Source organism: Sceloporus occidentalis, unplaced genomic scaffold, assembly GCF_023333645.1.
Source record: "Sceloporus occidentalis isolate IW3139 unplaced genomic scaffold, rSceOcc1.0.p SCAF_24, whole genome shotgun sequence".
NCBI classification, from domain to species: domain Eukaryota; kingdom Metazoa; phylum Chordata; class Lepidosauria; order Squamata; family Phrynosomatidae; genus Sceloporus; species Sceloporus occidentalis.
The window spans coordinates 911,292-938,475 of NW_028317004.1; the positions used below are offsets into that span (position 1 = coordinate 911,292).

The 27,184-nt window shown below is 33.1% G+C and overlaps 1 protein-coding gene across 1 annotated transcript in view; it reads left to right on the forward strand.

The window, feature by feature from the left end:
- The window catches only part of LOC149300458 (T cell receptor alpha chain MC.7.G5-like), a 110,022-nt gene that overhangs the window by 79,045 nt on the left and 3,793 nt on the right, over window positions 1-27,184 (forward strand). The window contains exon 5 of the mRNA XM_089484981.1: window positions 2,447-2,543. Within this exon, the coding sequence (XP_089341107.1) occupies window positions 2,447-2,543 (97 nt within the window). The remainder of the gene's footprint in view (window positions 1-2,446; window positions 2,544-27,184) is intronic.

Genomic DNA, 27,184 nt, shown 5'->3' on the forward strand with positions numbered 1-27,184 from the left:
CTACACACGGATCCATGCTAACACACACACATATACATACATTCATTTACTCCCCCACCTTACCTGAACTGCAGATCTTCTGCTGCCGCTCACCGACTTCCGTGGGGGCCGCTGTTTCCCCTCTGCCTTGATCGAGCAGGAACAGGAACTGAGCGGAGTCATGTGATGTGATGTGCATTCACGTGACTCCACTGGGTTCCTGTGCAGCCGCGGCGGATCAAGGTAAGCACCCAATTTTTAGACCTCAAATTTTTCTAAAAAAGGTGCATGGGGTATTTCCCTGAGTATTTGCTCGGAAAAAACCTTGTCTTATATACGAACAAATACGGTAGTAACAGAAACAAATCTTTTTTTTTTTAAAGATGGTAATTTATAAAATGTTTTTACTGTGTTTGTTTTAGTTTTTATTTTATAGTTGCTGGAGTCATAGAATGTTTCTCAATATGGTTTGGAGCATTTTCCCATATTAACCCCTTAAGGACAATGGGCGGTCCCTAAACCCATTGAAAACAATGCATTTTGAGCCCGTACATGTATGGGCTTTGTCATTAAGGGGTTAACGTTCACACAGATAAAATACATGAGTAGAATTTATATTTTTAGAATAATATGTAGGTCATTAAGTTTGTCTTGGTATAGACATTTCTTTGACAGGATAAACCACACCTATTACATGTGGTTTCAGTAAACGAGAGTAAGACATGAATTTACTTGATTCCTATATGTAATAGCACGTTCACACTCATTCCCCAGCACACCATATGTCTAATCTGTTGGGCTTCTTCTGTCCAGTATTCTATGAAATGAATTATCTTTGGATCTGGTCTCTCCTAGAAATAAGTTACATCACCTGTGAGTTTTGTTTTATTTATTTATTAAAAATTAAATGACTCAAATGTAAATTGCACTAAGAATCAAAAACACTAATATACTGCTATTAGTGTTACATATCATTGTATAATTAGCTACTGCCATGCTTTTGCATATTTATTACATTTTTTTATTAATATTACCATAATACAAAATTCGATTTTCATTTTTTTCACTTTTTTTGCAGTTGTGGATTGTCAGGATTTTGTGCATCACTACAATGAGTCTATTTTTGTTACAGTAGAAGAACCTGTAACTATTATTTGTGGTTATACTGTGTCCCCTTTTAGGGGATTAAAATGGTTCATACAAAAATCTGAGGAGAAACCGAAGGAACTACTAATGATTTATAGTGAGACTGAAATTGTTGGAAAATTCACTGTAAAGCTTCATGAGAACAGCTGGAGTTCTTTGAACATTTCAAGCACCAGTATGACTGACTCTGCATCATATATTTGTGCAGTGGATGCACAATGTGAGGATTGGCATTAAATCCTGAACAATAACTCACTGCATACACCCAATAACACACAGAAAAATAATTATAAGAGTATATTTGCAATCATTTGCCAAGTAACACTTATACACGTATATGTAGATATTGTCACGCCTACCATAGACTGGAGCACTCACCGCAGAAGTTCTTCTGGAGGAACGTACCTAGTAGCACCCTGTAACAAGGCCAGGCTAGTTGGCTCATATGTTCATAGCCAGGTCATGGAGCACTTTTGTGTCCAGTTCCTGATACCGTGACCCGGTAATATTTTATAAGACGTTTTATTGTGTAACCGGCCCAGAGACTGAATGTGGCTGCAGCTCCAGCCTTCAAAGGAACAATCATGTAACCAGGCTGGGGCTCTTAATCAGCCAGCAGAGGCCTGTTTGCCCAGATGGCACCCACACTACAGGGGGGATAACACAGGTGGGGGAAACCCATTCTATTCCTTAATCCCCTCACCTGATACATCCCCTGTATACTGATGGGATTTGTGATGGGATGTGGCTGATGGGATTGGGGGTTGGGTTCGGTGCACATTGAATTGAGATTATATATAAATTCTGTGTGTTTGTAAATAAAACGTGTTCTTGTTTTACTACGAATGGTGGTCTGACTGATCGGTGGATAGCAGGAGCTATCCATATGAGGGACTGACTGGTGATTCCTCAGCCCTCAAACGGAGGTACCGACCCCCAGGTATTTGATGATCCCAACAGTGAAGAGGCCCCAGAGTAGGTAGATATAGTAAGGTAGATAGTCTCTAAGTATAGCTGGATCCACACGAAATAGGGATGACGGAGATAATCAGTCAGGGCACAATTTGCTAAATGAGTAGTCACAGGAGGGGGTGACAGATATATAAAGGGCTTCTCCATTACTTATACACAGATTAACCCTCTGTGGCATGACACCTACATACAACTCTGATCAGCAATTAAGGTATGAAATATAATAAGTAAGTTGTAAATAAGCTATGTCGCTATCTAGTCCATTCCGACAACATTTTTCACTTCAAGTTTTACAAAATGTTAATGAGGCCCCCTGTTATGCAGCATGTTGCATGACTTCTTGGACCAGATGCCCCAGGCCAGAATATACCACCTTATGATGCACATGCGAGTTGCCTTTATCTTGCTGGAATACAGCAGAGTAGAGTGGACAACAGAAAGAACAGGTAAGAATGGGGCAGACAAAACTAGCCACAGTGTCACATCACCAGAACACAACCATCATCAGCTGGTTTTGAATGATTGAGTGATAGAGTCTCAGTCACAAGGAAATCTCAAATACAGACCAGCTCCATAGGTTACTAAATGATCACCACATTGTTTCTAATATTTACACCTTGGAACAAGGTTGTAAAATATAATTGGAACTTTAATATAAATTAAGGGATTAAATAAATTAAGTGTACACGAACCAGAGGACACGATTTAAAGTTAGAAGGTGGAAGGCTAGGGGAGTGGTAATGTGATAAAATCTTCCTATACAGGAAGGGTAGAGTATATGTGGAGTAGCCTTCCAGTTAGAATTGGTACAGGAAAATACAGTAAATGAATTAAAGTAAGCTTTGAATGTGCATAATGCTATATTAATGAACACATAAGTGATAAGTATTTCTGGTAAAGGGTAAACTAGATGGTGAACATTGGCACACAGAACAACAGCTACAGCAGGAGTATAAAGAGCCTAGGAGCAGGATCTTGCAGACCAGGCAAATGCTATTAGGGCTACTAAAGGGGTCTTGTTGACGATGGTGGTGATAGGAAAAACTAGCTTTCTTCTAGAATACATGTACATCAATCACTTAGGACAAAATATGAGCAATGCAAGCAGCAATCCAAAAATAATTTGATATTCTAATTTACATGTAGGGTAACTGTTCACTGGGCAAAAAAAGAAGCTGCTTGAGAAGTAGTAAAATCAACCTGTGTGGCCTTGCCAGCACTAGTGTATGATAGTGCCTAATTAAATACCATACCCCTTTAAATTAGTTCACATATATGCAGACTGTGACATATTTTTTGTACATACACATGCATTTCCATGGATGTGCATTAAGTATTCTGTATACATATATACATATTTTTATATACATATTTTTATATAGTGTATTTTTATTTTTATAGTTTGTATACATTTTTTCTATATATTTATATTTTTGTATATTTATATATATATATTTCTTATATATTTTTTATATACTTTTAATTTTTTTTATGGATATTTATATATATTTTCATATATGCACATCCATCTTCATGCATTGTGTATTTGTTTATTCTCTGTATGTGAAATTCTCTTATTCTAGTATATATGTCTCTTAAAACATTTGTAGATAAATGCTTTTTAACTAAAATGTGAATTGTATAACTTCTCTTATTTGTACATTTGACACAGTATATGCATGTAACATTTAAAATATATTATGTTACGATTTAATATTTTTTATATATTGTTTTTAATGTCTTAATTTTTGATCTATGTATAATATACAGATCAAAAATATTTTTCATGCACTTTACTATATAATTGATTATAAATTTTTAATTAAAGTCTGTTTTTAATTAATATATATTTCATCTTTGTGATTAAAATATGTGTTAAAAATATTTTCTTCTATATCTATGTAAAGTGCATGTATGTATATAATTAGCGTGTATATTCTGATATTCTGTACAATTTAGGGTTAACACGGGTTATACCCTCGCAGGTTTTGGATACAATGTTGCAATTGATAATGAGCCAATTAAGTTAATTGATACCACACACGTTTGTAACAACTCTTTGGATACAATGTTGCAACTGATAATGATTCAATTGAGTTAATTGATACCACACACAACCTGAATGAGATCAGAGCCAATTAACTAACCACACGGAAGGAAGTATTTAAGAGGATGAAGGGAGAAAGCCGGCACACCATTGAGAAAGCCTGATTAAGGCGAAACGCGTCTGCGTGCCATTTTCGTTTTTATTTTGTCATATTTGGAAGTTGTCCACTTGGAGAGAGAGACCCGAGAAAGAGACCTTAAATGTGAGCATACCGCACTTTTTTTTGTAAACAAATTAAATATCTGTATACCTTAATTTTTGCCTCTTTGCTTCGTTCCGTGGTGCTATTGTGTGGGCCGACTATTGGTTTTCGCCCTGCGGCGTTATCGTGTGGACCGATTGCTTTCTACGGGAAGGAGTCTCGGAAGCCTACATAATTTCTTTGGCGGGTGGAACCGCTCAATTTATGCTCAGAAAGTCAGAGCAAACTATAATGCTCTCATCAATGTGAGTGGGATACCGCATTCGAAATATTTGATACCAATTTATTGCCTTTACGGAAAACACTATGTTATTTTTATTTTTCTTTTTTTCTTATATACATTGAAACACTGGAAGAAAGATCACAATTGGGAAATTGAAAAAAAGACAGAACACAGAAACGAAAAATATAAGTATTGTTTCTTTAATATATATTTCTTTATACATATTGTTTGTACCACATTAGATTATACATAATCACTCTATATTTTGCCTTTTAAATTGGAATAAATATATTTGCGCAACACTATTGAATTTTTTCCTAATTAAATAGATAAGGGAGGAAGATTATGGCTTATTATGTGCTTCAATTTTAGGAAGAATTCCAGAAAACCACTTGAAAACAAAATTCTACCTGATTGGCTGTTACAATAACATCTTTAGTACTATGATGAATCAAGAATTATTATGATACTTTATTTAGCTGGTGATGGCAGAAATAGATATTTCATAGATGCCCTCATCGGAATAGTTTTATTGTAATATATGACCTCATAACAGAATCTTTCTGTACATGAGGAGAGGGCTGGCATCCTAAGGCCTGGGGGGCAAGTCTAGTCAAGTGGCCCATTGTGCCACCAAAGTGGCTGCGAGCGACATTGAAATCAACCGTGGTGCGGCAGTCACTCCACCGGCGCCTAAACGGAAAAACCGAAAAAAACTGAGAAAAAAACGAACACGAAGAATGTCCATGAATATTCGCCCGAAGAGCGAACACGAACATGAAGACCTCCCTAGTGTCCAAGTCTAGTTCTAAGTAAAATATTTTCTATGGACAGATGCCTCCAATGGACTATTTAACAAAAGCGTTTACATGTATGTTCAAAGTTGATTGAAAGGGCAATATCTAAGCACATTCATGGGCTGCATTGATGTCTTGACACATCACACAGTCCTCTCTTATTAACACCCAATTAAATCTGTTCCAAGAATTATTGCATGTTGCATGACCATAGACATTTATGTGAGAAGCTCGGTCTTTGACCCCCAGTTTAGATAGTTGGGTCAGTGTTGTTTGTATGAAATGAAACAGGTGGTATGTTAATAGAAAAGTAATAGTTATGTATTATGAGCATGGAGAGAATTGAACATGGAAATAAAGTACTTTAAACTGTGTGGTGTACATTAAACAAAACTAGGCTTTTGATACAAAACATGCAGCTGTTAAGGGGGTACTTTTTAAATTTACTAAAATACTTCTTTACGAAATATTAATGTGACAAGTATTTTGACCCATTCATAGGTCTTAGATTGGATTAAAAAATATACAAAGGTATTACAAATAAATAAGTTCAGAAAAAGGGTTGATTGTTTATGTATTTTTGTTTGTTTAAACTCCTATGGATGAAATACTAAAATGTCCTTCAGTATTAACATCCCCACTTCATTAAGCAAGGGACATAATGCAGCTATGTCCAGGCAAGGTTGGGGGTCATAGTGCTGTTGTCCAAACTAGGAAGAATTCCGAGAGAGTTCAAAAGGAATGCTGGGGGTCACTTGAAATAAGAACACAAAATCACTCAGAAAAGCTCAAACCATGCTTTACTTCACAGCTGCACCAGCACAGGGAGATAGGAGTAGAGGGTTTTACGAAGTTCAAGAGCTTTTGTGAGATAAGCAGCAGGTGTGTTTATGGCCACATATAGCATAACAGACTTCTAAATCATTTGCAGAAAGGAGTACACTGTTGACTTCTAGCTGTTTCATGGTTAGTATTTTGACTGTTAACAAAAATGGGCTATGCGCAAACTGAAAAAGAAATTAGCTCTACATATTTAATAACATTAAATTTACCATTCAATTTTACATATTCACTCCCAATCTCACACACTCATTTTCTTTCTCTCTCTCTCACTCTGTAAATGTTTCCCTACCTACTCTGCCGAATGCTTGCATCTTCTCTCTTTTATTCTCTACCTTCTCTTCAATCTGCTATCTTCTTCCACACCTCTGCAGGAATTGTGACACTTCTCCTCTATCCTCCAATCGGGGGAGATGATGTCACCAAAAGCACCATCAGTTTGTCCTAACTTGAACTCAGGGCAATATATCGGCACTTCTGGTGACGTCCTCTCCCAGACCCTCCAATCGGAGAAGAGGACGTCACTGATCGTGCCAATATTTTACCCTAACTTGAACTCAGGAACTCCTAAACCCCCCACTGGAGGATTGGGGAGAGGGATAATAATATGTATAATCCCAGAGATCTTCATTATTTTTGCGACACTAATTAATTTATTTTCAGAATGCAAAGAAGAATATATTCTTCACATAAGGTTTTATTACTCAAGTGAAAGTTTTAAACTATTGGGAACTAACTCTGCACTGTGCTTTTAAGAAATTACTTTCTTACTAATGTGTAAAACATCTTATTGTAGTGCAGCATGCACTGCTGTTTTTAACTTTCTTATCAGCAATTACTTATGAATAACTGCTATTTTTATATTTTTCTAACATTGTAAACCTGATAAAGAAATTATGGATTTAAATTTTCCTTACAGATGTCAACTGCAAGGAAAAAGTAAGACAAAGCCTTCCATCGACTGCAGCTTCAGAAGGAAGTTTGTTAACATTAAACTGTGAATACGAAACCAGTAATTTTTACAGTCTACAGACCTGGAGACCTGGAGAACGCCTATTGCCTTTAAGAGTACAAAGGATAAACAAGAAGGTTGAAGAGAAAAGGTTTATATTTGAGCTGCAGACAGAGAAAAGGCTCAGTACACTGTTTATTAGACTGCATGAGATTTCAGACATAGCCACCTATTGGTGTGCTGCTAGAATTAATTCTCCATTGGAAAAAATATATGCAATGCCAAGTAAGTTGAGCTGCAGAATAGATATCCATGTGTTCTTATTTGCTATTGAATAACAATGCGGCGCTATAATGAAATTCTTGTTAAATGCCTGCATGGTCAAATTCAATTAAGTGCCAGTGTCACACGTCTATATGTCGTTTCTGAGTGCCAGTCTGCTGTCGTTATATTCTTCTGTCCTTATCCTACCAGAATGAGGGAACCTTTTACTATCCAGCAAAACTGGGAATAACCAGGACAGTTTCATAAGAAACAGGTTTTAACAATTGATACTTATTTTAAAATACCTATTCACTGGACTGTATCTCAACACAAAAGAAATAAGAACATGGGTATGCAGCAGTTTTCTTTTAGTCTATTAAGGCTATATTTTAGCCTCAAGAAATATTTCATTGGCAATGTTGCTTTGAAAGGTGTATGTATGTTTAGGATGGCTTTTCCAATATACTGTGCCAGCACATATAAAATTCACTCTCTGCCCAATGTGTACCCTTTGTCAGATTGGCACAAATATTGCAAATATTATTATTTACCAAAAAAATGTCTTTGGAAAATTGATATATTCATTTTGTACGGTCCAATATAACAGTTGGTGTTGGTATTTGTATGGGCCAATATAACAGTCAACTTATCAATATATAATTCTGTTACAAAAAATGTTCAGATTCTGTTACTAGAGATAAAACTATCCTTCCTACTTAAATACCAATTTTCATGAGGTGCCAGATTATATTATATGAAATTTCTGTCCAAAGCAGAGGTTTCCATTGCAATTCCAAATACCGTTCTGCGGGAGTTTTTTTGTGGTAGAATCTCCTGGATAGGCTGCAACAAAAATAAAACCAATTGATAAATGGTGTCAAGTAACAGTCTCTAGAATAGGGTTCCATGCTTATGAAATCATCATATAAGCACCTGGTGCTTGTAATGAGTGTCAGCCCCAGGGTTTTTGCAAAGGCACTGAACACTGTGACTGGTAATGACAAGCTTGTGTTTGGAAGAGGTACCCAGCTACATGTTAAACCAAGTAAGTCTAAGTTTTCTCTAAATATCAGAGTATCTAAGATCAAAATTGTGCAAAATAATTCTGTTGTGTCTGGCCATTTATTAATTGCTTTCAAAAAAGGCCACTGCATGTATAATATTTTGCCAACCTGCATACATACATACAGACTATGTATGAGGGAACAACATATTGGGGGTTATTTATAAATGTGTTGCAAATTATCCTAAATATGATTGTGCCATCTTTCTAGTTTTTTACAATATGCAAGGCATGCCATAAAAGTATACCTGTGAACAAAAAGGTTCACAATCATGCAGTATTTATAAGCTATGGTAAGTTATACTCATCATGTTACACTATATGGACAAAAGTATTGTGACACACCAGACCATTACACCAATAGGGACTTTTATGACATTGCATTCTAAATATGTAGACATTAATATGTATTTGGTCCCCCCTTTGCAGTCTATAGATGCATTAAGGGAAATAATCCTGCTTTTTCGACCCACATTGTGATAAGGGGGACATGACTATGTAATAAGGGGTTTTTGTTATGAACGATATCCCTGTGGGAGATTGGCTTTAGCAATAAACTCATCTTTGGTAGAGGAACAGTATTATCCATCAGAACTAGTAAATATCACTGATACTTTCATATTAACAATGTTGTCATACATAATTATGTACAGATACATGTAGCTTGATTTATTCTTTAGAGATAATATTTTGGCAGAATAGTTTAACTATAAATCATAGGAATTATGAACTGGTATGTAGGATTATTTCAATTTGTTTGCAAAGCGTATGTTAGCCAATGTTTTACAATAACTGTGGGAAGTGTAGAGATTTTAACCAAGTATGAAAGAACAGAACAAGGTTGTATGATAGCCGAATGGAATTTTTGTTGTGACATGCAGTTGTTGTGGCAAGTCCATGGAATGAAAAAAGGCTCCCTGGTACTTCATTTACAAATATACACATTTTATTTTTTATTTTTTTAGTACTAATTTGTTGGTTATTCCTGGCCTTGCACATCCCCTGTGAGCACGTGTTAGTTTTTTTTTTATGATGAAATATTTTCTTTTGTATTTATTAATTACTTTAGCATTAGCAATGGACATTCTGTAAATCCATAGCATGTATCCCTAGTATTAACTTTTGGATATTGTTTGTCCGATTCCGATTCTATAATTCAAAATGAATTCACAAAGTAGAACAAAATAACTTCATATAAGGTGAAGCATGTGTACTGTGTATAACATGTGTCAGGGTGTAGATGTGGCAGTATATAAAATATTGTGACTTGTGGTAGTGGTTGTGAGTTTTTGTTATGATGGGAATCACTGTGTACTGGAGCAGGTAACAAACTGATCTTTGGAGCAGGCACAGGACTGCAAGTTATACCAAGTAAGAACATCACATTCTCATTTCAAACTGTATATGTCTTTACTAATAAGACAAAACTGTGTATTACATTATTTAATAATACCCTTCAAAAATATGCGTGGACACAAACATTAGATCTAAATACACTTAATGCAATCAATTACCTAATAATTGGTCCTTTATGAGTTAATGGCTACTTTTCAATTTGAATTTTGAGAATCCAGCTCTGTAATATTTCCTTATTTTAATGTCCTTTAAACATTTTGGTTACGTTTCAAATCCACGTCCATTATATTTGAAACAGAAAGTGCCAATCTATTTATTAGCATCTTACAATTATTTGTTGTAGTCCTATTACATTAGGGGAATGTGAATATTAACAATATTTAAATTCAAAATATATAGTTTGAAAATAAGACATATTGGTGCAGAAGGGTCAAAAGGTCCCGCTCTTATAAGTTTACAGTCTAAAACACTAATATCAATTTCCATAACAAAATGGTCTTTGATATATATATATATATACATACATATAATGTATACTTTATTTCCTACTATGCTGTCTGTGATAAAGCCATAACAATTTAAAAACATGCAACAGATAGAATAATTGAATCAATGGAATGTTGTTTTATATGGTTAGAATTTACTAGGTTAATCTAAACAGAAAGGAAGTCACTTTTCTGCTAAGGTCTGTTACACTGTGGAAAATAGATAACTACAAGCTCATCTTTGGCATTGGGACCAGGTTATTAGTAACACCAAGTAAGTACTCTTATTACAGGGGATTGTAGGCGATGCTTGAGGTATGAATACAGAAAAAGTTAGTCGTATAGAGTGGTGATGGTGAAATTGGAGGAAAACGCAGGAACAATCGATTTCTTGTTATGATGACTGCATCGTTTTTTACCATTGTATACTAGGATGGTTCTTTTTTTTATACAAGACCCTCAAAAGCTCTGACACAGAAATGTAAAGGCAGCTGTAATACATAAAAAGTAATCTTGTAGGTGAAATCTTCAGAGATAGTGATTTACATTAACTGATAATGAGCAGGTGTATCTAAATTTCGTTAAATACATTTTTTGTAGACAAAAAAACTATGACAAATGCAAAACGTATATCCCAAATACACTGAACATTTGGGGGGGAAAAAACCTACTGAAAACATGCTATAAATTGATATAAAAAAGTAAAGAAAAATAGAAATCTGGAAATAACAACATGATTTACACTATAGTATACTAATATTAAAATAATAAAATACCACATTTAAGAATATTGGCTAAGTAAGTTTTAAGTTAGTTGGAAGACTAGATATAACTGGAAAAAGCTGGTATTTGGTACAAACAACAAGTTATTACAAGTAATGTCAATGCATTAATCATTCATTCACTATACCTATTTGATAATTATTTAATCAAATATTACAAATTGTTAATCTGAGTCAGTTGAATTAGTAGCTTAACTGAAACCAGTTAGTGTTTTTGTAATTAAAGATGTCACTGTGGGCTAGGTGGAAGTGTAAGTAAACTCATATTTGGAAAAGGAACTGTAGTATCTGTCACACCAAGTAAGTATTTTTTAACATACATATCTAAAAACTGAGCTGCCAAAGATATTATCTGTGTCCACGTTAGAAAATCAATGGGTGCCTTTAAAAAGGGCAAACTGTTAATCCGTTTGTCCAAAAGCTTTCAGTTTGTTCCCCAGTAGAATCAGCAGTGATATTTTTACATTAAACAGTATTATTGGGATTATTTAACACCCTGAGTGCCAATATTTGTAAATATGGTGGAATTATAGGTAATGCAGTCCATAGTGTTAAAAATGAAGTATATTTAGGGGGATTTAGATAAGTGTTTTCTTTTTTTAATATACTTTCCATTGTTTCAATTAATAGTATATAGTTATATATATACATATATATATATATATATATATATATATATATATATATATATATATATATATATACATAGTGTCAAATAAAGTATTCTAATTAACACTAGTGAAAGTCTGGCAGCTGTAAATTACATATGAAAATTATAGATCTTGTAAAGCCTTGGGTTATTGTGTACTAACTACAACAAATTCATCTTCGGGGAAGGAACCAAACTCATTGTGAAACCCAGTGAGTTTTCTTTTCTTTAATATTGCATGTTGATTTTTTTTTTTTATGAAAGATCTATACAAAATGTTTGTACTTAATATGACAGAAATTCTAAAACGGTATGCACCTCGAATTTGTGTATTTGAATCATTGAGCATTGTTTTTCAGTAGAGCATTGTTTTTCAGTAGTAGGTATTTCATCATCATCATCATCATCATCATCATCATCATCATAATAATAATAATAATAATAATAATAATAATAATAATAATATAGGTATTTGTCCTAGATTTACTTTTAGGAAATTGTAAAACATCAAAGAGTGGTACATGGATCTAGAAAAAAATTTCAAAGCTTCCCTATCTTAGTTCACAAATCTTGTATATTGTCTATGGTATTATTATTGTTTTATTATTTTAATATGATGGATTTGTAGATTAGACAATTATATGACAGTAGTACTATTTTGATACATGCAGACAGGATATTATTTGATGGGTTATGGTGTTTTGACAAATAGTGTTTGACTTATGTATGTGAGAAAGTTTGTGAACTTTGCTAGGAAAAGAGTGCACTGCACAGTAAAGAGTGCACTGCACAGTCGCTGTGCAAGATGGTCAGTAAATAAGCATACAGTGTCTGACATTATATAATGCTATATACATAATTCACCCAAAAAAGATTTTTCTGAGAAAGGTTCGTGAAGGGTTCTGTGCGAAGAAGGAGAAGTCCAGGGGACTCTTCATGACCCATTATTTTGTAAGGTGATCCTGCTTTTAATGTGGTTATATAGTAGTTGCTGTATATTTACACAAACAGAACAATAATGCCACATTGTCTGTTGCTGGGTTCTGCTATTCTGGGGCATTGGTAGTAGAAAGAGGGTTACGACAATTTACAGATCTGTGGTCAGACCTTACCTACAGTATGGAGAATTCTGAAGACCCTATCTCAAGAAGGATATTGACATTATAGAGAGAGTTCAGAAAAAGGCCTTTATACCACTAATGGTGATTTTTTGCGGAATATATTATCAGCACTTAGGGACATCAATATTATAGCTTGGAGGGGAGTAAAGAGAGGGAATGTGATAGAAACATTTTAATACATCAAGAAATAAAAAAGTGTATTTTAAAGATGGATGTTGAACAAGAGGTCATAATCTAAAACTAGAAGATCATGAGCTTGGATGTAATAGAAACATATAATTTGATTGCAGATCAGGCAAAGCTATTCTGTCCATGTAGTCTGTCAATTTGTCCTCATGTGAAGACTCAAATTAGCCCTTGGTCTTATCTTAGATTCAGGATAGCTATATGGCCATCCAATGCATATTTAAATTCCCTTACTGTATTAACACCTGGCATTCTGCTGGGAAACTGTTCAACTTTTCTACCACCCTCTCAGTAAAGTAAATCTGCCATCAAATTCTTTACTTCCAATATTCTTAGGTTCTTTTTAAGAAAGTTTTTTAAACTATGTAGTCTTTAGTCAAACCTCATTTATTGCATGGAGCGAATGAAGAATAAGCTGTAAAATTAAATATGAAGTTAAAGAATGTTACATCTTTTAAAATGTTTATCCAATGAAATCTTGTAATAAATAATCTATATTCTCCTCGCCTTATTTTCTGTTCAGCTATGAAATAATATTTCAATCCTAGCCTGAGATAATGATTCAGAAGAGAAGCACAGGTTTTTAGAAAGGCTTTGAGCACTGTGTAATTCTGGCTACAATAAAATCATTTTTGGGACAGGGACCAGACTTTATGTTACACCACGTAAGTAGTTTAGAAATTACAGAAAAAAATATTTTTATAATAACATGATCATTTTACAGTAGATTCTTAATGTATTTTGCTTGGAAACAAGTGAATGACTTACCAACACAAAGCCCTTGAATAGTGAAGTGAGATGTGGGTAAAAGGCTTTAGAAACCTCAGTAACTTTTTGAAGTAGGAGATAGCACCGTGCTTACCAGTGGGTACGGTAAATTATTTTTTGGAAAAGGGACTCAACTTTCTGTAATACCCAGTAAGTAGCTTACATTCCCTCTTTTTATGTGCCTCATACATCAGACTGGTGTATAATATAATATACTTTACATATACTATATATTTTATACTGTGCAGCACAATGTAAAAACTACAGCTAATGTGGCAGTAATTTTTTGTGCCCTGATGTAGTGAACGGTTTATGATTTAAATGTTGAAGTAGGCACAGGAATGCTTGTTTCTTTTCTCATTTTCCCATCTTTGTGATAGACAGTATTTATATCTGACATTGGATTTAGCATACATTATCTCCAAACACTGTTTATTGTACACTGGTATATTTAATGACACTGATCCCTGTGCAATCATGGCTGTTATATTTGTTACAGGTACCAGGCTGTATGTGAGACTAATTTATTTCTATTCTACTAAGAATTATAATACAAAGATACAAAAATGCATTGAAACTCACAAACACACAGGATCCATAGATCGCTTATTAGTGGTTGCAAATGAGTACCTTAGAGATTTAAATGTGTTGTTTGTAATGAGTGCAGGTTTCTAGCTTTGTGTAGTGGCACAGAGCACTGTGTTTCCAGCTTCAGTAAGTTGGTGTTTGGCAGAGGGACCAGGCTGGATGTCAGACCAAGTGAGTGTGTTTATATATATATATATATATATAGATATATATATATATCATGTATCATGTATATATATATATCATAAATCTTCTAAGTTCAATTAACTCATAGACAGATTTCTTTGTGGCTACATATTTTTATAAATTATTGTATGCAGAACAATTGTGGAATATTCTGTTTAAGCCGTAGAGACAGTTATATACAATATAATAGGTGACGGGCTGATCCAATGCATTCATAGAAACATAGAATCCTCCTAATGGCATATCTGGTCTGCCAATTATTCCTACTGGTTAGAACATTTCTTAGATTCCGGATAGCCATATGCTTATCTCATGAATGTTTAAATTCCCTCACTGTACAAAACTGTACTATATCTGTAATATATCACCATATAGCATTAATATTATTTTATCTACACTCATTAAAAATGAAGTGTCTCTTCAGCCATCATGAGCACTGTTCTTAGATAATGGCTGTAAAAATGTGATCTACTGTAGTTGTAGACATATTTAACATTGAAAGTGTTCCAGAAACATGAGCAAGTATTAACTGAACATATTTCTTTGAATTGAAAGCAATACATATGTGTTTTGGTTTTTCTATACCACATGAACACACGCACCCCTCTCTAGTAATTAAATGTAATTGTTGCATATGTTATTGCAAGGCTACACAGCACTGTGTTCTAACAACATCAAGCTGATTTTTGGGGAAGGGACCAAGCTAACAGTTAAAGCAAGTGAGTACATGATACGTTGGAGGTGTTTGAATCTTGTTCTATAGGCAATTTTTGGTTACAGACTTAGGAAATAATCCTTTATAGCATACTATGAACAATTGTACATACTAGACATGGCAAATAAATTTTAGACAAAGTTCTAAATTAGGAGGTGCACTCAATCAAATAAAATCCAAAAATGCAAAACTATCTTCAAAAGAGCAAAAAATATAAAAAAAAATACTCACAAATGTACAAATAAAGTAAACAAGTAAACAAACTCAAAATATTTTTTGCACAAAAAATGCAAACATTTTTAAATAAAGAAAAAAGTGACAGAAGAGCTGTTCCATGGAGATTTACCCAAAATTTATGCTCCAGTCCTTATCCAAGGGCAACCTGATATCTGATAAATATTAGTAATGCTGTGTTCCAAATATTATAATCGAGGTCATTTTTCTCACATCAGAATAGTGGACTCCCCACCCCTGTAAAGGCATTAATGAATTCTCATCAAACTAGTCAGAGAAAAGTATCTATTGAGAAATGTGTATATTAGTCCTGTAAAGTTTGATGAAGAATGTCTACCTAATACCTAATCCTCAAGATTGTAAATTTGCGAGCAGGGCTCTCTCCACCTAATGTATCGATTTGTCTTAGTCTGTCAATTCTTGTCTTGTCATAACCCTTGAATTTATGTATTGTATTAAGCGCTGCGTAAACTGTTGGCGCTATATAATTAAAAGATAATAATAATAATACAACAGGGATTAGCATAAACTTTAAAATGTGGTCAGTGATATGTTTGTACATTCATTTTGTTTCTGAGGAATGCTAAATTGTGTAAAGGAATAATTTATGTAAATCAGCATCTGGATTGACAAAAAGTTTAGTAAATGTAGCAATGGTATGTTAATCATCCAGAGTGTATTACCACTATAGCAGCATGTTCTGGACTAATCTGGATTATCTACTTTTCATCTTTAAAATCTATAGTTAAGGGATAACTGTTCCTTTAATAAACTTGAAATAGCCAGTTAATGTCCACATTTTGTTAACTAAACACACTTGGTGTATGGTTGTACCTGGAATCATGTAATGGCATTGAACACTGTGCTTGGCAGTCTTGATAGGCTTATCTTTGGGAAAGGAACCATGTTGCATGTGAGACCAAGTGAGTGTATATTTTGTTATCATTTGAGCTGATAAGAATAAAATGTCAGTGGCTAGTTTCAATTTCATAACAAGTAGACTGGAGACAAATGTATCTCAAAATATATCATACAGTCTCACTTTTTCGCAAGGGGCTACAATGAGTTACCTCTTTTGACAGGTATCATTACTTTCTTTTTTTTCCTGATTACATAGTGAAGTTGAAAAAAAAAACATGTCCATTGAGTTAAACATATCCAAAATATCACTAATTGGGCAAAAATTATTTCATGACTCTATGGGCAGATGGGATCCCTGGGTGAAAAATATCCTTGGAGCTGGAATCAAAGCATCTTTTTTTAAAATGACAATGTGTACCCATGAATAATATCATTTTTGAATATGAGTTATCCATTATATTTGGAAAAAAAATACTAGATACAAGATAAATTATATGTTTTGTCAGTCAGTAGAATCTAGTCATATGTTACTGTTAGTCTTTAATTTCCAGGAATATATTGATCTTCTCTTAGAATCTAGACTATTAATATTAAGTATAAAAATGATTCTTGTTATGTCAAGGAACACTGTGTTAATAATCACAACAAGCTTATATTTGGTGACGGTACCAGTTTTAGTTCTCTTAGGACTCATAAAGAAGAAATAAATCATATATAACACTATAGAGATTCTACCAAGACTTTAATAATGGTTTATAGTTTATTGTATTTGAGACTTCTTGTAATGGCGGTGAGCACGGTGTTAATACCTTTTCCAATAAGCTTACTTTTGGTAAAGGAACACAACTGAATGTGAAACCAAGTGAGTATGTACATTAATTTGTATTTATATTTGCAATGTGTAAGAAGTTTGTAATTTAACAGGCTGTATTTTATACTCTCACTCTCAGCTTTATCATAAGGCTAATAATTAAGAGTGAGGAAAGCCATTGTAAAACACACAAATGTGTGTCTACATACACAAAAATCCAGAAGATATACACAATACAATTTTGATTAAGAAAATTCTCACATTTAACAGTTTGCAGTGATTACAACTATATTCCCAGGGTAGAGTTCTACTGTATACATTATAATTGTGCAATAAGTGCATGCTTAGATCTTGTAGAGTAATGTGTTACTGTGTGAATACTGGCTACCGATACATCTTCGGACAAGGCACACAGCTAACTGTGTCTCCAAGTGGGTATTATAGTATTTTTGGAGTTGTATGTCTTAATTTTTATATATGGTTCAATATTTCATGCAACATTAGAAATAGTATTGATTTAGTATTGAAATAGTATTGATATTTCGGCATTGTGATAATATTTATTTGAAGGAGGGTGTGCTGCTGGTTTTTCTGAAAGAACCGTATATTTCATGCATGGAAGAAATATAATATTGGTGAACATTTCTTTATAGATCATTGTCAATTTAAAAGAAAATATATTTTCAATCACATATATGCAGTATATTGGCAGCATGATGTGATATACATTTAGTCATACCTTTTGGATTTGTGTAAAGCTGAAAGTCTATGTGTGACTAGTGGAGCTGGCTGGGGGAATATGATCTTTGGGTCTGGTACAAAATTACAAGTAATCCCAAGTAAGTACCTTCTTCTTGATCTGGATGTGATAAAACAGTACACATAACACAAGTTATTTATGTTTATAAGAAGAACATGTATAGATTGGGTAGGATAGTTAAGTCACTGGTTTATATGTGTTGTATTTTATGGTCATGTGTTAACCAGGATGTAGGAAGTATATACTTTTACATAATCTATAAAAATAGCCATTTGTAATAGGTGTCGCAATAGTGCTAGGGAATCTCTTTGGAATGTTATGGCCACTTAAAATTCAACTGGACAAACAGTAATGCATGTTTATACCTGCTATCTAGTCTGAAAAAACAAACACTATTCTTAAAAAACTTTCATATCCCACATAACACATACCATAAAAATAACTATATATAAGTCTTTGTTATCTTGCAGTGGTGCCCTGGACTTCTAAGACGTACCATGGATACAGGAAAAAAAAAATAGACAATAATTGTATCATTAAGTAATGTTTGGGTTTTCTCCTACTCTTTCTCTACTCATGACTTTTCAATGCTTGCCTATATTTGCGACTTAATTATGTCACATCTGTGCCTTTTAAAATATTCCATCATGATTCAGACCTTTTTAAAAGTACTTACAAAATTGAAAATGGATTTGATGATTCACTAAACATTTTACATTAAGAAAAATAGCACAATTTAGTTTGTAACTCTTAATTTAATGCACATGATGAACATAACAAATCTCTGTTTTGTACATCTTGTGAGAAAAGGAGTGTGGTAAGCATGTGGGGTTTATGTACAGTGATTTTATACTGTGATAATACGGGAAGCTGGAAAGTTACCTTTGGCAAAGGCACAAAGTTGGTTGTTCAACCCAGTAAGTAATGATTATGTAAAAATAAAGATGTTTACTATTACGAAAAGAAGTGGGATAACTTACATGCTCCTTTTTTGGTTTGAAGGAGTATTTTGGTTGGATTTTAAAGATTGATATGTGAAATACATAATAAGATATAACTTGGTTGATTTATTAACTGTGGTTGATTTTGTACTAATATATATATATATATACACACACACAATTGGTGCTTTTCACATTGGAATAGGTGACGTCTAACACCTTTAAGGCTAGTCAGTGAATGATGACAATTTAAGGATGCATATGCTATGGCTAGTGATAAATAATCTGTATCCAAGGATAAGTATCACTGCTTAGAATCTGGTTAGTGAAAGGTCTGCACATTAGTTGTATTAGTACAATTACCAGGAATATTTATGGTGAGATGTGTAAAAGGAAGCATTTTGTCAATGTGCCATTCACATAAAAAAAACCAGCTTCACAATTCAGGTTCTGGATTGGCAATGAATTTAATATGTGGCTACTGTCTGCTGATCATCCACACAGTAATAACACTATAGCAGCATCACTTGGACTAGTTTTGGTGTACAGCTAACATTCATATCATATTTTGAATCCTCAACTATTCATTCACTGCTTCTTATATGAACTCCAAATATCCAATACAATTGAGAATTTTAGATAAAAGGAACTAAACAGACTTTTAGTGTGTGCTTTGTTGTATGTCTTTTTAGAATTCATTGTTGATTTATGGCTACATAGCTTGCAATAAAAACCCATTGTTGATGTATGGCTAAATAGTGAGCTTCTCGAGAGTATCCCTAGTTGCATTTTCTTGTGATGAACGCAACAAAAAAACTTTTAAACATATGCAAATGTTGCCCTTAATGACTCCATGGACATTGATAATCCTAACGCTCTATTAGATGAGAAATGAGAAAAAATGCGATAGAAGCCAATACTTTTGAAAGGTAGTAGGATCTGGTCCTATGTTACTATAGGTATTCAATTTCCAGAAATACTTTTATCTCCAGTTTTGGGGCTAATAACGTTCACAAAGCGTATTACAATGCTTTTTGTTATGACAAGGAGCACTGTGTTTAATGACTACAAGCTCATATATGGGAAAGGTACCAAACTGAATGTTATACCAAGTAAGTTTTGATCTCTTAGTGCTCATTAAGAAATGTATTGCATGCAGCACTGTAGAGATTAATAATGGTAGCTGGTGCTTTGTCTTTGAGATTTCTTGTAATGGCTGTGAGCACTGTGTTAACAGTGGATATGATAAGCTCACATTTGGTAAAGGAACACAACTGAATGTGAGACCACGTAAGTGTGTAAATTAATTGGTGTTTATATTTATTTGCAAAATTTGCAGACATATATATAATTTTATAGGCTTCATATTAAGCAATCACTCTCAAACATAAGGCTAATGATCAAGAGAAGAAAGACTCTTAAAACTAGACATCCACACACAAAAAGAGCACACATACACAATGCAATTTTAATTTAGAAACCTCTTACACTTACAGCATCTACAATGATAGATGCATGATTCCAAGGGTAGTGTTCTTTCATATACATTTTAATCACAAATGTACATGGTTGGGAGCCATAGTATCTTAGTTTTTGTAGAGTATTATGGTATTGTGTGAATTATGGCAACAGGTACATCTTTGGCCCAGGCACACAGCTAACTGTGTTTCCAAGTGAGTATTGCAGTGTTACATACTGTATTAATACACCACATACATTTGTATACAATATACAACTAGGGGTACAATTTAATTAGTAACAAAGTATCATTGTTAACATCTGTTATGTGAAATCTTTTTTGTGTAATTATCTACTTAATGCATGGAAGTAATATTATAAAACATTTTAATACATCCCCATTATTGTCAGTTTATAAGATATTTAACTAGACCTTTGGATTTGTATAAAGCTGAAAGTCTGTGTCATAGTTGATGTGGATATGTATACTTCAAAAACTGCAAAAAGTAGCAAGTGGTATTAGGTTTAGAAGTAGTAGTATAAAATGTAATGTTATGGTCATCTCAAAGTCAACACAATAAACAGATATGCCTACATGCTATCTAGACTGAAAGCCAAATAAATAGTACTTTTATATACAACAAACTATGTGATATTACATTTTCTAACCCATAAATGATCCAGTGAACACTATAAGCCCCAGTATAATGAAATGCATTTTAATGTAAAAATGTAATATAAGTCATATAAATAATTATTTTAAATTAGTGTTAGTATACAATTGATCCTGCCTCTTCCCACAAATACATTTGTCATTTCCAGCATTCACTTTTAACATTTTAAATTTTAAGTATTTCTTTAGGACCCAGGTAGTTTAACATTATGTTGAAGTAAACAAACAAAAAATCAAAAAGAGAAACACCCCCTAAAAAAGCATATAAATTCATATTTTGAGGTTCAAGTAAAGAATAAGTGCGCACCCAACAAATACCATTTAACCAACATTCTAATTTTGGCAAGTCCTTTCTAATCCTAACATGCTAACCAATTTATGGTCATATAGTTAAAAGTATGTTAAAGTAAATGTTAAAATTTGTTACGGTGTGTTAGGTATGATATTTCTGCTCAACAAGTTCTCCAAAACTACGTGACCCTAGGCAAAAAAAATTTTTTTTAACCATAATATAATAATTCGCTAAATAGTTTACATTAAGAAAATCAGCACAGTTTAGATGATGAGTGATTTTATACTGTGATACATTTGGGAACTCAAAATTAATCTTTGGCAAAGGAACAAAATTGGCTGTTCAACCCAGTAAGTAATGATTATGGCACTAAGAAGTCTCACAATAGGCAGTCTATTATCGGGGAGGGTTGTGGTAACTTATTTATGCATTTTGCAGAGGGGGGTATAATATATATTGGTTCAGATAGTTATTTGTGTGATATCAATGTTCATAGAGTAAGGTATAGATTAATTTAAGTTTTCAAAAAGTGCCTCCTTAATATGTTAAAGTAAACTAAAGAATTACCTTAATCCACTATTTTTTTAATTTTTGGGGATGGTTTGCTGGGAAGATTAAAAGTGTAAGGGTTCATTTATATGGTACAGTGTGCACAAGTGCTTTGTGTAATGGTGTGGATGACTGTGATACTAGTGGAACAAAGCTAATCTTTGGCAAAGGGACAAAACTTTATATCAAACCTAGTAAGTACAACATATCTTTATTTATCTGCAGTATTAATGAAGCCATGTGCCTAAAATTAAAATACATTTTTGTTGCCAACAAAACACAATTCCTAAAAAAATATGCGGTGTTAATTGTATTACTAAGCAATAGTTTATTTGTGGTACCTACATTACCTGTCATAATATTGATCGTAAAGGTAGCAAATAAAGATGTGTATCGTGGAGTTCTAGAGCAGACTAGTAATGCTAGTGGGGCAATCGCCTTAGCAGACAATTGAATGTTCTTGCTGATTAGAACATTTTTGCCGTCTTATTGATGTTATTGAGCAAAATACATATTTAATTTTCAGTAAACACAGACCCATCAATATACATTTGTGATACACACACATACGTGTGTGTATATATATATATATATATATATATATATATATATATATATATTATATATATATATATATTATATAATATTTATATATATATAATATCATCATATGAAAGTTGTTTTTTTTTTAAAGAAAACAGAGGTCCTCTTTGTGTTTTTGATGTTAAAGTTTTTCCATGTAAATTGGGTTACGTCAGAACTAACCTTTTTCAACTATTTAACATACATAATATACCCAATGCCAAAATTAGATTTAATTCAATTCGAGTTAAAGAATAGAGAATATGACAATAGATTTCTCTCTTGTATGGTGATATCTAAGTATGGCTCTATGCTGGCGGCAAGTCATTATTATTAGCATCCAGTTCCTTAGTGAAATATAGTCAAACTCATAGTTATACCCTCACCCATGAGAGTAAATACCCTGCTATATATTATCCTGTATGACTGTATATCACTGTGCTTATCTCAGTGGAGGTTATGGGAAACTGATTTTTGGCTCTGGAACTAGATTGGTTGTTAAACCTGGTAAGTTCACTGAAGTATGTGTGTTTGTTTGTGTACATAAATTTCATTAACACTTCAGGTCTTCAATAACCTCTAAATATTTTTCTGCGGAGAGTCTGGGTCAAGGTCAAAACACAGATCCCCACAGTTAGGTGAGCACATCAGTCATGTTTTCCAGGACACATATTTTTCACATATTGATGACAGCACATTTAAAGTGTTGTCTTGCCGTATATATGACGTATAAAATCATGGAAAATAATCAGCCATTTGGTTATACATCCAACATGTTGCAGGGCAACAGCCGACACGTTGCTGGTCAGCTATATGTAAATATTATTTTTCACCTGGAAAACATGGCCGAGGTGGTCACCCAAACTAATAAGCAATTTTTATTGCAATTATGAGTACAAAAACATATACATAAAGGGAAATTTGCTTAAGTAACATTTTATATCCCCATGGCAGTAACTTTTCCTCTCTTTCAGTTTTTCCCTAAAACAAATATAACAGTTGTGTATGAAATATGCCTTTACAAAACCCAATTTATGACACTCAAGGTTTTACTATAAGTGTTTTTGACTGTGTGAATGCTGCAAGGAAAGTGATTTTTGGATCTGGCACTAAACTACTGGTGCGAACTAGTACGTAAGAACATAACTCTCAATTGATTTCTGATTTGAAGGCGTGTTATAGGTCTTTAAGATTTTTGGCATCACTTGTTTTTAATTATAGTACTAATCATTTACACCTGTCCCCAATCTATAGTTTAGATTATTTATATTAAATAAGCAATGTGATCAAAACACTACAGAGTGCAGCAGATAAATGGCATTTTTTCCTCTTGGCATCTCATTTATTTTATAATATAAAATGGAGATCAAAAGATGTGAGACTTATAACCCCTTTCCAATGTACTATAATTATAAATATTCGTATGCATGTACACAAGCATGGGTTAGAACGGTGTGTGTAATAGAGAAACATTATTATTGCAGCAAAGCTTTTGTGCCTTCTGACAATCAAATGCCACACATATCATAAGTTGATTTAGTCACATACTTCTGATGTTGGTATTTTGTATATTAGTATATTGTATAAATAAGAACTTTTTCTTAACAAATAAAATACTGTTAATTATTTAGAATAAAAATCGAGAGATTGATGTTCCTTTTGACCCAGTCTATATAATGTGTACCCTTACATAGTCCTTATATGTGCATAATATAAGTTGGTAAAACAACTGATGGATTGTCCACTTGCTAAAAAAACACACAAAATATACATGGATGTGGGACAGTAATCTAAAATTTGGAATGCTGATAAATATATTAGACAAAAAGGTTCAGAACCTATGTATTGAGTGGGTTAAAACATATTCCCTTATTCATGTAGCATTGATGCTTTTCACTTAATGTGTAATAACAACGTCTTAGACTTAGGGTACTAAGATCTCTCACTGTGTGAATGCTAATGGGTGGAACATTATATTTGGAGCAGGCACCAAACTAAATGTCAAACCCAGTAAGTAAATTTCACATGACATGATATTTTGAGGCAATTTTCAGTTCAACTAAATAGTTGTTTCATTATGAATTTTAGTTTGGGCTGCAGTATTAAGCATGGGTAAATTTTTTCATATAATATTTTATTTAGTGCGTTCTGGAATCTGTATTCAGTGCCTGGTGACATTGTTACATAGATGTAGATTATAATAACCATGTTGATGGGGAAATTGCAGTGCACTACAGTGGCCATAATGTACATAGTTTTATCACTGTGTGACAACAACAGAAAACTTATTTTTGGTTTGGGAACAAAAGTGGTAATTAAACCGCGTAAGTATCGTATAAATAAAACCAGCCAGTTACATTAACATAACACCAAAAAAGTATGTGTTTAATGTATGAATTGTTTGTTGGTGTGGTCTAAAGAGCTTTTAGACTGACAGTATCCCAAAGTAATATTAAAAAATATAAAATGATATTTTTTTTGTTATAAGGATATTAAATTGATATATTTAAATTGTCTTCAACCAGAAGAAATACCCATGCTTAAATCTAATACAGTTTAAACCAGAAGAATATCATCTGTCTTGAAGCATCAAAATTAAATGTGCTGAATTGTATTAAAATATTTATACAATATACAAAATATTATCTGACTGTGTGTAAGTAGCAGGCAGTTACTATAACTCTGTAACAATTTAAAACACATCAAATTAGACAGGTACTAATGAGTGAGAAATCCAATGAGAGTGTAAGTATTCTTCACTAATACTGCCTTAATTATGTTTTGCGAAAATGTAAAAGAAAATATTTTGACTTTTCTCAATTTAGCTAATAAATGCCAAACTCCTTTACCCCGAGCTGTGATTGATTTAAAAACTTGAGAAATACGATGCTTGGGTTAAAAATCTCATGTTATATTTTTGATATGGTCTGTGTCACTGTGATTATACTGCTGGAAAAGTTATATTTGGACAAGGGACTAAGTTAGAAGTTAAACCAGGTATGTTTTCCAGTACCTTGAATTGATATCAATTGTTGACAGGGGAGATCCTAGACCAAATAGCCCCCCGGGCAAGAAGTCCCTTTTTTATACTTTTAAAATACATATATCAGAATAGATCTCTTGTACATGACTAATAAAAAAAGGCTTAAAAGAAATTATATAAGTAGGTATATATATATATATATATATATATATATATATATATATATATATATATATAATGATACTATACTTCTATATTAGTAGAGAATCTTTGATAACTGAGCTTAAGGTCATTTCAACTTCATATTGAAATAATCAAAACAATATAGGGGTTCGAGTTACTAGATTTACTAGATTAGTTTAATTTATTATGTCTATATACCATACATTAGTAAATAGAGCAGAAAATTCATGGCTAAAGAGAATGCAGTTAGAGAAAAAGACCAATATATCATGTAACATTCTTTTATCTTTTTTTACTCTTTATTATTATTTCATCTTTGGATTTTTTTAATTGTGTATATTAAGTTATAAATTAAAGAACGTATATTATTTGTTAGACGATGTATTAACTGTACTGGTGACCGGCTAATTTATGCAGTGGATCAGTACTACTATGAAACCCAGTAGGTATCAGTAATATTGTAGTAAATAAACCAAAGTTGCTATTTTTTATTAGTATGTCATCCCAATCTGGAAAACATGCTTATATCTTCAAAGGGCATAACCTTAAATTATACAAAAACCATCAAGAAGCTAATTTACTTATATCTAGTATTGGTATTTACTACTTTATAGCATAAATGCACTGCAGGAAATATCATAATCATGCACTTTTTAAAAGACACCCCAAAAACACCTAGCAGGGTTAGTGTAATGAAACTTCTTACTGTGGTTTAGCAGTGGATGGAAAATTACTTTTGGATCAGGTACCAAAGTACATGTCAAACCCAGTAAGTCAGACTATTTTAATTATATGTTTCATTGCTAATTATGCATCCAGAATCATAAAATCATATGACATATAATCTGGATGTCAGCTCTTTGCTCACTTTAAAATCAATAGTTATTACTTTGTACCTTGGAAATTAAAATTCTACAGAAAACGCAACCCACTAACCCTAGCACATGGGTTTTATGGAGTGTTTTGTGTCCATTTTGACACAAGGGAAGTCAAAAAACAAACTGTATGAGATGTAATACTTCAGTTACTTAAATAATGTGCATTCATAAATGCAGTCAATATGTTTCATTTCGATTAAAAGAGATTAATGAGGCAGTCTGAGTATAGGTCGATGCCACTGTGAGATTACTAACCTGAAGATATTCTTTACAACTTGCACCATGTTAACTGTTAAGACCACTACCTTTTTATATGTCAGTTACTTTGGTTTAACATCTAGTATATAAATTGCTAAAACACCAGTTGCAGTAGTTTTTATAATGCATGATCTTACTGTGTGATTAACCTGGGGTCAAAGATAACATTTGGATCGGGCACTACAGTAATTGTTAATCCCAGTAAGTTTTACGTGGTAGTCAATGAGTTTTTTCACCGAATAGTGGCTAATGTATTGCAGAGAAACTGTGAATTATGATAGAATTCATTCCTTTTTTGCAGGATAATCTAGTTTTGTGTGACCATCCATAACATAGTTAA